At 39.9% G+C, this 14132-nt stretch overlaps 1 protein-coding gene across 3 annotated transcripts in view; it reads left to right on the top strand.

The window, feature by feature from the left end:
- Window positions 1-14132, top strand: part of si:ch73-63e15.2 (protein strawberry notch homolog 2) — an 87733-nt gene that overhangs the window by 38428 nt on the left and 35173 nt on the right. For 2 of the 3 annotated variants that reach the window (XM_017701355.2, XM_017701357.2), the window contains one exon: window positions 1371-1470. In XM_017701355.2, coding sequence (XP_017556844.1) covers window positions 1371-1470 — 100 coding nt within the window. Of the gene's footprint in view, window positions 1-1370; window positions 1471-11136; window positions 11604-14132 lie in introns of those variants that run through there. The other variant, XM_017701358.2, reaches the window with a different exon arrangement.

The following is a 14132-nucleotide window of genomic DNA, read 5'->3' as shown; positions in this document are numbered from 1 at the left end:
TACGAGTTCTAATGAACTCATGAACTTGGTCATGCGTGGTTCCCACTCCTTACTGTTTATTTTGATGTATACCAGGTGGGCTACCCAGTGTGGCCAAAATACTGATTATAGTGCTTACTTTTATGACAAATAAGGCAAAGCAAAGCTGTGAAATATGGTTTGAAATCGCAATGTGTGATTTTTGTTAGATTACATATTTGTTAGGCCTTGGGAACCCTGTGACTGAATGTTCAGACCACTCATAAAGATGCTCTGTGAGTGGTCATAGAGATTATACAGCACATCATGGAAATGTGTCACAAAGCTCTTTCTGGCTCATGGCACACTGTTTCCAATATCAAGATGTTTGAATTAAAAGCTGACACCAAGGGAGTAAAACAACAGTGATGTTAATGCTAAGGCAGGGTGCCCAAACACGTCTTGGGGACCATTATTACAGTATACAAATAAAGACGGTAGGTGGGTTTTTAAAAGTGTGTTGTGTACCAAAAATATCATTTTAAAAGGAGGCTAAGAAATGTATATATAAAATGAAAATATGTTTGTTCTCTTATTGAGTGAGAGTGGGGATAGTGTCACTTACTGGTAGGACAGCCCTGTGCTAAGGCTTTCATTTGGAATCTAATTATAACAAAATAAATACAAAATATGGATTAATAGGCTCAAAATGTTTACCTTACAATGAGGTGAGATAGTAGTATATTTTGCAAAGGCTGTAAAATAGAATCAATTCAAATTTACATTCTTTAAAAATCTATTTATTGATTAGTTTAAAGTTTGATTGATAAACACAGCATTCGTAGTACATTATAAAGGCACTATTTATCCGTCTGAACAACCTCTACAAGTGGGAGCTGTTAGCATTTGAGTTGCTCTTGTGAAAAAGAGGAAACCCACACCAGCAAGATGATGTGTATATGTTTGTAGGTAAGAATTGCAAGTATAAAAAGTGAAATTAAGTGTTGGCCATTGTAAATTGTATATATGATTGCTTAATACTTTTTTAAAATAATCACTAGATTACTCGGTTACTAATATAATTGATAGTGATGGCCCAATATTTGGCATCCTGTCACATCCATATTTCAGGCACTGACATTTCTGAAATGTCACTTGTCTCCTGTTTCCATTATTTTGTTCTCACTCTGTATAATGACCGTTGTGGTCACCCATTTCTAGGCTCAGGATTAGTAAAATAAACACTGACATTTTGACTGTGGATTGGTAAAAAATGAAATTCCCTCTCTTCCCTTTTTGTCACTTTCATTTTGTCTCTTATTGTAGCTCACCACGTTTCTCTTTTACTATCACTATTACTATCCAGGCAGCCACCCGCCAGCTGATATATATGTCTGTATGTTGTCTCCCAGGCAGCTCCACTCCAACGGCACTTCAGAGATGCACATGGATGTTTTCAGCAGTTGCTCTTTACCTGATCTCGACTTCTTGAACAGTGCAGACTTCTCTCAGGTAAGCATTAGCTGTTTACTCAGTGGGAGTGCTCAGCCTGGGCTGGTGAAGAGCCAGGTGGCTTTGATCCTCCTCGGGTGTCTGCATGCATGTGCTAAGAGCCTCACCAGTAAAGTTGCTGCAAAGACTTGTTGATTAGCCAGTGTAACTATGAGGAGCTTTTTTTGAAGGTTCTTCTTCTTTCGTCCTTTGCCTTTGCTGTTGATCTGGTAAAGGTTGAAGGCACCTGCAGTGTGACACTGAAGGGTTTGACTCTGTGAGTTTTAAAGGTCTGTAGAAAATGGTGCTTATGTCTCCTCCAGAATGATGTGGCTATTCACCTGGATCGTTCATGTTTTGCTGTAAGGACCGACCGAATGCTGATGACCACAGACTAGCCGTTTACTTTCTTTTCACTTCAAAGTGGGTGAATAAATGGCATTTAAAAGTCAGCAGCTCTTTTGCTTTCTGTTTCTTTCTGTCTAGATAAGTTCCCTCATTCTTTTGGTGAGCTCATCAGACCTTGCCTTCTGCACCCTAGAAATGTCCCTACTTTTCCACATCAGGATATTAGAGTAGTCCACGTGTCTACAGTTGTAGCTTAGTCTTCTGAACATTTCTTTACAATTTTTTGATTCCACTGTCCTACACATTAACATGGGCATTCATCTCGCTGGTTTGCAGGTCAGGTAGCTTGTCCAAAAGTGTGTGGGCACCCATTAATCTCATTTCGTCTGAAATCAAGGGGATTGCCAAGGAGTTTGACACCCTTTGCTGCAGTAATAGGCTCTACTCTGCTACAGTAACATCTTGCATCACAACACCATTACACTTACAACACAACTGTACTGAGATGACTTCACATTTCAACACCAGTTGTCAAATCTGATGTAGGCATCAATCAAATTCCCAATTAGTTCTTTTAATAACCTTTTTTTTTTTTTTTTAGAAAAATCTTTTGCAAGGGTTTAAGCGTGTTTAATCATGATTGAATAATAATCTCTGTCTGAGATCAGAGACACAGTGGACACCTGAAGCCTTTCTCGTGAAGCATGTTCAACTAAGTCAGGGTTCCTAAGTTTCAGCTTCACAAAAGAAACAAATGACCTCAGACATGACATTTATGTTGAACAACCAGTAGCGTGGAAGTTGAGGAGTCAATGGCTTTTTTTCCAGGAAAGGAAATCATGCATATGTAAAATTGTGAAAATTAAAACTCATTTTAAGCTGTCGCCAGTGATACTGTGGTTCTCTGTAAGTAATAAGTCAGTTATATTCTTAATCTCCGCTCTTTTCACTTGGTTGGTGCAGCAAAAAAGAAAAAAGGTGACCCGAAAAGGTCCACCTCCATCAGAACGCTGTTCAGACTGGTCGGACGTCTCGAACTCTCTATATAATATTTTGGCAATATTCTTTTGCAGTCAGGTACCTCTCAGCCAATAATAATCATATTACCAGCACTGATGTCATGGGTTTGATACCCAGCTAGTGCACTTAAAGCTATGAAATGGACATTGTGAGCTGGTGTTAAAGTAATGATAAATGTTCAGAATATTTGATGCATCGGCCAGAGGTTTAATATTTAAAGGAGTGCTTAGGTCAAACACTGGCAGATAAGAAGCGGGGAGCAATGTCAGGTTTATTTTACAGTGTTAATTTGTCAGAATATATATACAAAAAATTATAATATTGTCTTAAAGCACCTAATAGATCATAATATCTGACACAGTATGTTACTGTAAAGTACGTAAATAGTTTTAAGCTGTGGAAAAATGACATGGATGTAATTTTACTAAAAACCTGTAAAAAAATGACATCCATGTATCAGAAATACAGCACTATAAAATTACAGTGTGGCCATTAAACTGACACCAGTATCCTAGTACGTAAATGCAGTTTACAGTGCGATTCTGTGTAATTGACGTTTTTTACTGTGCTGATTTCACTCTAGTTCATTTGAGTTTCACTTCAGATAAAGTTTCTAACCTAAAGTACGTTGTATTTCACCTCAACGTTTTTGCTGGAAAACAGTGAGAACTTATAGAAGAGTTAGTTAGATCATACCAAACCTGATAAATTCACTAGATGATCTTGACCGTTTTATTTCATTAAATATATATGAATAGACTTGAGTTTGATATTTATTGGCACGGCTGCACTTACTGTTTGCCGTAGCTGCCAGAGACCCTCTACCTGACTTTTTCTACTTTTTCCATTTGAATATTTAAAAGTTCTGTCTCATCCCTGCCACCCATTTACTGTTCAACTTGCAAGAAGAGGCTAGAATCTTATGGGCCCCAAGGCAACAAAAGGAACGTGCCTCCAAACGATGTAAAAATGACCTTGAAAATGACTTCTTTCTTTACCCCAGTGCGACAGCCCTTCCTGCACTGCCGGTGGCTTCAAGCAATGGAATGATAAATAACACACTATATTTATGCATTGTGTTATTATGAGCGTATGAATGTGGTATTGTCAGTGGAGACAGTCCTCCGGCTACGTAGCCAAATTCCAATTTGCTTTAAGATGAGAATGTTAGTCATGAAAACAGTGAGAAATAGATGTTCTTGACATCCTCAGAACTGCCTGTGAATACATCCATCCATCCATTTTCCAAGCCGCTTCTCCATGAGGGTCGCGGGGGGATGCTGGAGCCTATCCCAGCTGTCATCGGGCAGAAGGCAGGATACACCCTGGCCAGGTCGCCAGTCCATCGCAGGGCGTGAATGCATGGAAATAGATTTAATAGGTGTGTCTAATGGGAAGTTTCTTTTGCTTCTCGAAAATCCAAGTGACATGTTCCTAAAGGAGAGAGTGAGAAAGCTTAGTCAGAAAATAAATCAGCTTTTAGGCTCCTGGAAAATAAAAGACTCTTCCTGAAAAAGCCCTCTGAGAAAATAAAGTCGTGATTGGCCCATGACTAACACTCACCATGTTGACCAGAAGGAAGGTCACACTGCCCTACCGTCTTTCTCACAAGACTCACCCATAAACAATCAGAGCAGGCCTGTATGCCTAGGAAGATGAAACTTCAGCATGTTTACAGTGCTGCGTGATCGTGTCGTGATTTTGCAAATGTTCCCTCTTTTCAGAAGGATGGCTGAGAGAGAACTACCCAGGCAGTGAACAGATGTCAGTGGACTTGGTCAATGTAGTTATGTAATGTTTTCACTCGTGTTGTTTACGGCTTTTGACAGTGTGAAGCGCAGGACTTCCTCATATTGTTTAGAAACAGAGGTGTTGTTGTGTACAGGATGTTCATGTGAAGAGGCAAAATCAAGACAAGAAAACCAAAGCGCTGTTCTGCTCTTACAGCCGATTCCAGCACAAAGCAGTTTAGCTGTTCAGGTCAGATCAATAGTAAGAGCAGCTTTTTTCTCTTTCATCAGTTTTCAGTTGTTGCCACCATATATTTAATGTGGTAAGGCAGTTAATGATAAAGTTTAATGACATTTGAAACCATGTATTAGTCTTCTTGCACTTGATGGTTTATAAATGAATGGTCCCAGCTTGTCCTAAAGGAGAAAATAAAGCAGTCTGGTGGATCTGAACCTTGTAAATGTCTGCTCATATACACTCACCGGCCACTTTATTAGGTACAGGTTCCGTTGCTTGTTAACACAAATAGCTAATCAGCCAATCACGTGGCCGCAACTCAATGCATTTAGGCATGTAGAGGTGGTCAAGACGACTTGCTGAAGTGCAGACCGAGCATCAGAATGGGGGAAAGGTGATTTAAGTGACTTTGAACGTGGCGTGGCTGTTGGTGCCAGATGAGCTGGTCTGAGTATTTCAGAAACTGCTGATCTACTGGGATTTTCACGCACAACCATCTCCAGGGTTTACAGAGAATGGTCCGAAAAAGAGAAAATATCCAGTTTCCAAATATCTTTCTTTAACGCTTTAAGCGGCAGTTGTGTGGATGAAAATGCCTTGTTGATGTGAGAGGTCAGAGGAGAATGGGCAGACTGGTTCCAGATGATAGAAAGGCAGCAGAAACTCAAATAACCAACCAAAATCTGTGAGGAACGTTTCCAACACCTTGTTGAAAGTGTGCCACAAAGAATTAAGGCAGTTCTGAAGGCAAAAGGGGGTCTGACCCTTTACTAGCATGTACCTAATAAAGTGGCCGGTGAGTGTAAGGTGCAATGTTGAGACTTCTACATAATTAAAGAAAAATTGATTGGTGGGAATATTGATGACTAAAAGAATAGATCTGTCAAAAGTGGCATTGAGTGAACCTACCGTCAAAAGTTAAATTAGGTGGCTACATTCTGTTTTGGGAAAGCAAAAGGAAAAATTCTTAATACGTAGCTGACACTTTCAAAGTGTTCTCACTTACAGTTTGAACAACCGTAGCTTAGTTTGAGCTTGTTTTGGAAATTCCACATGTGACAAAGTAGAAAACAAACATCATCATTTCAGTGTTTGTTGCAGTAGCTGCTGACACTGCGAAACGGCAGAGGTTGTCACCAAGCCAACCTCAGAAGTGGGTTCAAGTCACTTGCAAAAGTCTAACAGAGAGTGAAAAAAATAATTCTGCATTATCACATTTGGATAAAAAAATAGATTTTATTTGCAAGATATCATCAGTTATAAATGTTCTAATTCATTTATTGACATCCTACTTATACACTTGGTGTGTAAAAGCCTTTAGTCACTTTTACAGTTTGGTCAAGCTGTTCCTATTTAATCTGGACTGAATCAAACCTGCAACTGAAATGTTTCAGCCCCCTCCTTCCCGTGCAGTTCTGTCAAGGCGAACTGATATCTAATATCTGCCACACTCTATTCACAAATACCTTATCCTCTGCTGAAATAGCACAACAGTCATGGTCATCAGAACCATAGAACCATAGAATGGTCAGTTTTGTTGGACAGCTGTGGACATCAGACTATGGGCTCCGCCATGTCTGAAAGCTACAAGAATTTGCATGTTGTTTACATGATGCTTCACAACTCATTAGAAGGACTTCATTCATTATAACTCTTTTACTGTTGTCCTTTTGTATTGTTCATATATATGATTTAGTGACCAGTTTATTTAGGCTATGCGTTCATTTGCAGGTTTTCTCTTCATGCGTGCTTTGGCCCACCCCCGCCCGCCTGCAGTGGGCTGGTTTCCCGCCCGCTCCTGCACAAAGCAATAAACAGGAATCAGCAGGAGTGCAGACCTCTACTTCACACTCTTTCTTTAACGCTAATCTTCCTAAAAAAGAATGCAAACAAACAGCCACAGCTAGTTAGCATAATGCTTATGATAATTGGGATCTACTAAATTCGGTCCACTGTTACTCACATTTAGGGATTTATGATAATGTTAGACTAATAATGGCGACGGATGGATGTTTTATATTCAACAAACAAGCCGTCTTCTTTTAATGCTAAAAATAAAAGAAAATTTATCACAACTAATTAGCATTAAAAATGATACATTTGGGCTAAATGAGGTCTGGTGACTTCCATTCATTGTTAGCTGGCCTGGCATGTTTGAGCAAGTATTCCTACCCACATGAGGATGTTTGGTTTAGCATTTGTATTGCTCCACTGCTAATGTCACGCAAAAGAATAACACTGAATAGGTCTATTAACGACCATTCAGTATTAGCCACATTAGCATGTTTGATCTAGCCTCTCCCTCTCAGAAGAGTCGGGACTGAATCAGTCCTCAGGCTGTTGCTCTCATTGTGGGCCCAATGAAGCAACACACTGAGCATGTTCACTGTAGCTAAAGGCTCCTTTACTGTCTGAGGGGTTTGTTTCCCCTCCTACACCCATGTTTTTATGGCTACGATATGGAGAATATAGTGATGTTCGCTAGTGGCTAGCTTAACAGGAAGAGGATACAACCTACCTGAACTAGAGAGCAATGAGAACGTGAAACCACAGAGCAACCACAGAGTAAGAGCAGCGCGCACAGACCTCAACACTTGTGCATGCTACACACACACATATACAGAGAGAGAGAGAGAGAGAGAGAGAGAATTTGTAGAGCATGTCCCTGCAGCACCAGGTCTTCGACAGGCCTTTGATGATTTGATTTCTTTATTGTTAACCCTAGCGTGTGGGTAAGTTTTGTGTTTATTCAAATGCAGAATGAGATGACACTAAATGAGAAAGAGAATTTCAGAGGAACTGTACAGTCGCTTAAGTTAGCGTAGGCTAAACTTCTGTGGAACACTTCTTAAACTAACAGTCTGTGCCTCCATAGATTACAAATTTTCTCTCAAGCTTTCTGTCATGGTTGTGAATGAGCAGGTCCTGGGTCGCTCTAGGCCACCTCACCAGTGCTCTGTGAATATAGATGGACTGTATATCTTTTTCTTCCTCCATTCAGTCACAAAGTGGTATATTTCTAAACAAAGTTGCATGTTGTTGATTATTGTCTCCGGTAAATAGAACTGAAGTATGTATTAAGACACAGCATAGTGCACAGCAGCGGCAGCATCATTGCTCCATTGCTTGCCAATCCACAATATGAAGGGAAATTAATTGAAGGTACCGCAGGCCTGCAGCAGTTGAATCATCATTACTGATATCCTATTAGTGGCAAATGACTGCTCATTCATGTGGATTCCCAACTATGACACCACTCAAGACGCCACGCTGTCTCCAAAGCTAGCAGTCATAGGCTACTTATTGCCACAGTAGACATTGATCAGTGGATCACAGCAGAGATTGAGCTGGAAGGCTCCAAACTGATAATGCTCTTCTGAGAATTGGCCTGTTTGTGCTATATAAACAGTACAGTGCAGATAATCAGTGACACCCCCCCCCCCCCCCTCCCCTCATTTAATAAATAACAAAACTTTTTTTGAAAAATATATGCCCATTTTGAATGGTCATTTTTTATTTCATAATGCTCCAAATATTTTCAGTAGTGACAGGTCTGGACTGCAGGCAGGTCAGTTCAACACCCGGACTCTTTTAATACGGAGCCATGCCGTGCAGAATATGGTTTGACATTGTCTTGCTGAAACAATCAAGGCCTTTCCTGAAAAAGACGTCATCTGGATGGCAGCGTATCGCTTTTGTCGGAAGAAAACCTCATATCTCCATTTTTGTAGTTTTTGGCATAATTTGAAAAAATATGTTGTCCTTTACATTGTCTGTAAAGTTCATGATGAATGGACCAAAAGAAACAGCCCAAAATGTCTAGCCAAAAAGTCTGGTTCTACTGACTTAGATTAAAAGTAAAATAAGTTTTTTCCTTCTGCTGTAAAGTTAGCATTTTGGAGATACAAGGATTTCTTCCGACAGCAGCGATATGTTGCCAAAACATGTATATATTGTTCAGCATTAATGGTGCCTTCACAGATGTGCATGTCGCTCATGCCATGTGCACTAATGCACCACTATACCATCATGAATGCTGGCATTTGAGCTGTGCACTGCTAACAACCTGGGTGATCTTTAGCCTGAAGGACACAGTGTCCGTGATTTCCAAAAAGAAATTCAAATTTTGATTTGGTGGACCAAAGGACACTTTTCCACTTCCCCTAAGTCCATTTTAAATGAGCTCAGGCCCAGAGAAGGTGGCAGCAATTCTGAATCCTGTTTATATTTGGTTTCTTCTTTGCATTTTAGAGCTTTAATTTGCATTTGTTGATGCAGTGATGAACTGTTTTCACAGACAGTGTTTTTCAGAAATGTTTCTGAGCCCATGCACTGATTCCCTCTGCAGAATTATGTCTGTTTTTAATGCAGTGCTGCCTGAAGGCCCAAAGATCACAGCCAGCAAGTACTGTTTTTTGGCCTTGTCCCTTAAATACAGAGATTTCTCCAGACTCTCTGAATCTTTTAATGTTATTATGTACTGTAGATGCTGAAAAACAGAAGTTCTTTGCTATTTTACATTGAGAAACGTTATTCTTGAGTTGTTGCACTATTTGATTGTGCAGTCTTTCACAGAGTGGTGAACTCCTCCTCATCTTTACTTCTGAAAGGCTCAGATACTCTGAGATGATCTTTTTATACCCAGTGATGTTACTGACATGGTGCCAGTCAACCACCAGGTGTTTCTTTGCATTACAGAACTTTACCAGTTTTTTGTCTTTTGTCGCCCCCGTCCCAACTTTTTTGGAACATGTTGTTGGCGTCAAATTCAGAATGGGCAAATATTTTTCAAAAACCAATACAATTTCTCAGTTTCAACATTTGCTTTGTTGTCTTTATACTGTTTTCAATGAAATATAGGATTTACATGATTTGCACATCATTGCATTTTGTTCTTATTTACATTTTGCACAGCATCCCAACTTTTTTGGATTGGAGGGATGATGGCGGGATAGGACTTTTACACAGAACTGTGTTTATATATTTTATATGTATTTGTTTCCTACCTAATTTAATCATTTTTGATCAGGGAAAAAGGCAGGGACAATAAAACAAATGATAATTGAATATATAAATAAAACATAAATGAATATATAAATAATGTGTACAATAAATTAAATATATACTACAGGCTCATGGGGCCACTTTGTGGTTTGGGCCCTAATGGTCTGCTTATTTTGGTTATAGGTAGAAAACGGCTATGATGTTATTGGTAATCAAGCTGCCCAACCAGGGCAGTATCAAACTATATTAACAACGTTATTTAGACTGCTGATGTTGAATCTGGGAATAAAGCATAACCCATTAAATACTCACTTAAATGCATGCTCCAGACCACAGCTGGACAGCTTCATCAGTTTCCAGTGTAGACCTGCTAAAGGCGGTGATACTACATTTGGACGCTTGCTTGCTTTAAGGATAACATGCATATCTGATATGTAAAGCATGACTATTGTAAATATGCAACAATATGCATCCATGCAATGTCATTTGAAAATATAAGAAGAAAAGATTGTTATGTGTAGAAAATATAGTGTAGACCAGCTGATGATTATAGATAACGAGCATATGTCAAGAATAGCCTCCCTGTCACTTTCATTTTTCTATTAACATCCAAAATAGGAGGATCCTTTTGACGACAGTAAACCATAAAGAAGCCACATCATTTTTTATGTTACTGGACATTGCGTTCTTGCAGTCGGTGAGTTTTGTGATTGGAAATTGTGAGAGGAGTGGTCCGAGCGTTTAAAGCATGATGTTGTTGTTGTCAGCGTGAGCATGTCCTGGCCTAGTACTGAGAATTTAGGCCTGCTTTTCAAAATGCATAAATCACAGCTTTGAAGTTGATCCAGTAATAATGGTAACTCTATGTTTTTCGGCCTGGAGAACATCTGCTGTGCTTTTGCAGCCCTCCAAGCAGGGCACATTAACTCATTTCGCCTCTTGCCACCCGAGCCGCATAAAACTAATTGTCTCGATCGTTCCCCTCCATTCATAAGTGATGAATGAAAACGTGGTGGCTGAACTCAGAAGGGCAGTGACTGAAATAATGCGCTCAGCAGGGAACCACTAGCCTAAAGAGAATAATCATTAAATAACGATCTGTGAGCATTAAACAGAGGCCCTCCAGCCGCCACAGTGCTCTAGAGAACCTGCATGCTGCGCTGTTTACACTACAAATGCGGTTGAGTTACACCATGTACAGTAAAGAGGGCCTGACTGCCAGTAACTCTAGTCACTTACCAACAAAAGCATCATTTCCTGAAAGCTCCTCCCCTCCTCCCCCTCTCGCCTCCCCTCCCCTCCCTACCACCTTCAGCATTGAGGAACTAAACCACAATCAATATGACTGAATATGCAAGGCAGATACCTGTCACTCCTCTTTTAGTAAAAGTTTAGGAGGACTTGAAGCAGTAGGAAGGGCAGATACGTCTCCTACGCCAGCCTGGGTCCTACCTGTTGTGTGTGTGTGTATGTATACGTGGTTTTTTATGTGTGTGTGCGAGGAGAACTGGTTTTTGGAGCAGAGCTGTGGAAGCGCAGTGGTGACCGGCCTCTCTTTCTCTCTCCCTCGTTCCCTCTCAGTCCTTCTCTTTCTCCTTCTGCGTCTTTTTTTTTATTTACTTACGTCCTCCGCTCCCTCGCTCTTCTGGAATGCCGCGGCCGTGAAGTCGCCAGCGTTTGCTCTCCAGCGCATGGATGGATCTGTTGTTTTCTGGAGGTGAACAGCAGTGAGTTCCTGGAGAAGTGCTGGACTCATGTCGCTCATGCAGTTTTGGACTAAGTTTTATGCAGACCTGGGACGTCCACTGCCTAAGGTAGATGTCCAGTTTTATAGTATTTTTATTTTTATTTTTTTTTTGCTTAACTCAGCTGGATCCACTCGGTGCTTATGCACTCATTTTAAAAGATAATTAGCTGCATAGGTAGCTTGTTTTCACAGTTGATGAATGAACATGGTGCTTTTTTGAGCCATATTCCCATGTTGTTCAGGGAAGTGACTGGCAGCTTGCTCTAGTTTTTCTCCAGGTGTTTTTTTTTTTGTTGCTGTTATTTCCTTGACGTGAAATAAGACACATACTTCCTTGTCGACACTATCTTGCCTTTACTATGCAGTAGTCACACTGTCTCCCTTTTCTTGAGCAATAAATGGCCAAACTGTGCCTTCATTATGTACAAAAATCAAAAGGAGGATTTTGTTCGAAGAGAAAGAATTCTCGTGGATCTTGTACGGCTCTATTGATTCTCAAGTCTGTGCGTGTTGCTAATCATGACATATCGTAATCCCCTCTGGGTTCCAGTAAGAGGTGGACGCAGGCACTTCTCAGATTCTGCGCAGTCCACGCAGTGTAATGATTTGAATGTCAACTTCATGTCTTTCTGTCTTTTGCATGGCAGCCTTTTAAATGACATGACGCTAATGCGGCGGTTCTCATGCAAAGGTGTGTTGCATGCTGTTGACTGTGCATGGTCAAACATCACTGTCATAACCAACTCCGGAAACGCAAACAAATGCTAATTGAAGTGTTATGAATCCAGAACGAATCTAATCTCACTTCTAATGAAGAATCAAGTGCATGTTGAAGAAGCAGCCCATTTTCCAAAAGGTACCATAGTGCTACAATCAGAGATCAATGGAAGGATTAATAGAATGGTTCAGTGTTATAAGGTGCTCTGCTGTCCTTTCCTTATCTCTGTTTTGGAGGATGAATATGAGGGATTCTCCAGAAACAGAGCAACTGTGGATAGAAGGCTGGGCAAACAGGTCTATTTTAGGCCTGAAGCTGAGGCAAGGCACATGCCTTACTGGAAGAGAGTGATGTAAGGCGCAGTGAGGAGCACATGCACTCGGACACCTGTGGTCAAATGGCCTGCTAAAGATACAGGCTATTACTTCTCTTTACTCTCTTTATTTGTTCCTTTCTTTCTTGCTTTCTTTCATTTTCTGTTCATTAATTTTGTCTTTCCATTTTTTGTCATTGGGTCTGTCAGCTCGAAAATCTTTCTGCAGCTCTGTCGAACGTTCTGTCCTCTTTTAGGATGAACTACACCTGTTAAATAACTGATTTGAAATTTCCTTCCCTCTTTCATTCTTTTTCTTTTCATTCTTATACTTTTTCTCTGTCTTTCATTTTTGTCATTCCGACTATCGCTTAAGCTTTCTATCATTCTTTCTGTCGCTCGTAAAGGCCTTTTGAGATGAACTGGATCAACCTGATCTGTCTGTCAGAATAACTGATTTAAAATGCAGACGGAAGCTCTGATGCACGTTTTTATCATCTTCCTTTCTTTTTCTGTTTATCTCTGTTTTCCTGTCTTTCTTTATGTTTCATCCTTTTTTTTTTTTGTGGACGTTTCATTTTTGTGTTCTTATTCAAGAGAACATCTTTCATTCAGGTCATTCAGGTCCAAAAAGTAAAAGCAATCCTCCCCAGGATTTTGCTCCAGCAAAATCTGAACTAACAGTAGAGAAGCCAGGCAGCTGGAACAAAATCAAGGAGAGGATTTTTACTCTCTGGATCTGAAGTATCTGCTACTGCCTGTTAGAATAACTGACTTAAAGTGCTTCAGGAAGTTCTGATGCATCTTTTTTTCTTCTCTTTCCTTCCTTCTTTCTTGCTTATTTGTTTTTCTTTTTTGTTTTAGACCACTTTTCAAAAACTGTCATTTGAAGAACTTAAATAACGTCTCTTTCTTTCTTCTGTTCTATACTGTTCTATACTGTTAAAGAACCAATAACATATGTATTTGTCTGCCTGATGTTCTTTTTTAAGCTCTTTTAATATCATAGAATTAAACTGGCTTGTTTTATTTATGTGCCTTTAATATTTGACATATGTAAATGACATCTGGTCTCACTGGCTACGCTTTATAGTTCCATATTCAGAAAGCATTCTTTGCTCAAACACTCCTTATGGGTGTAGCTAACAGTGGTGGACAGTAACTAAGTAAATGTAATTGGTTTCTGTACTTAAGTATTTTTCGTGTATCTGTACTGAAGTTTCTCCATTCTGGGCGACTTTTTACTTTCACTCCACTACATTTCACAATCAAATATCTCACTTTTTCCTCCGCTACATTCTGTGAAATCTGTCGTTCCTTTTGGTTTCAGTGTATAAAAATGTAACATGTCAAAATGAAAGAAGCGCAAAGTGAGAACACCAATCAGGGCACAGCGGTCACTTTGTTTTGAACTTGTTTTGACCTGTTGGTCACACCGACCCAGTGCAAGCACATGGTTCAGTGACAGCATTTTAGGGCCACTCTTCATAAAAATAAAAGTAGTAGACTTTGAGAATAAAGTCGTATTATTTAGAGGAAAATGTCGTAATATAACGAGAAAAAAA

This window comes from Pygocentrus nattereri, chromosome 15 (assembly GCF_015220715.1).
Source record: "Pygocentrus nattereri isolate fPygNat1 chromosome 15, fPygNat1.pri, whole genome shotgun sequence".
Taxonomy (NCBI): domain Eukaryota; kingdom Metazoa; phylum Chordata; class Actinopteri; order Characiformes; family Serrasalmidae; genus Pygocentrus; species Pygocentrus nattereri.
This window is presented reverse-complemented; position numbering and strand designations above follow the sequence as displayed.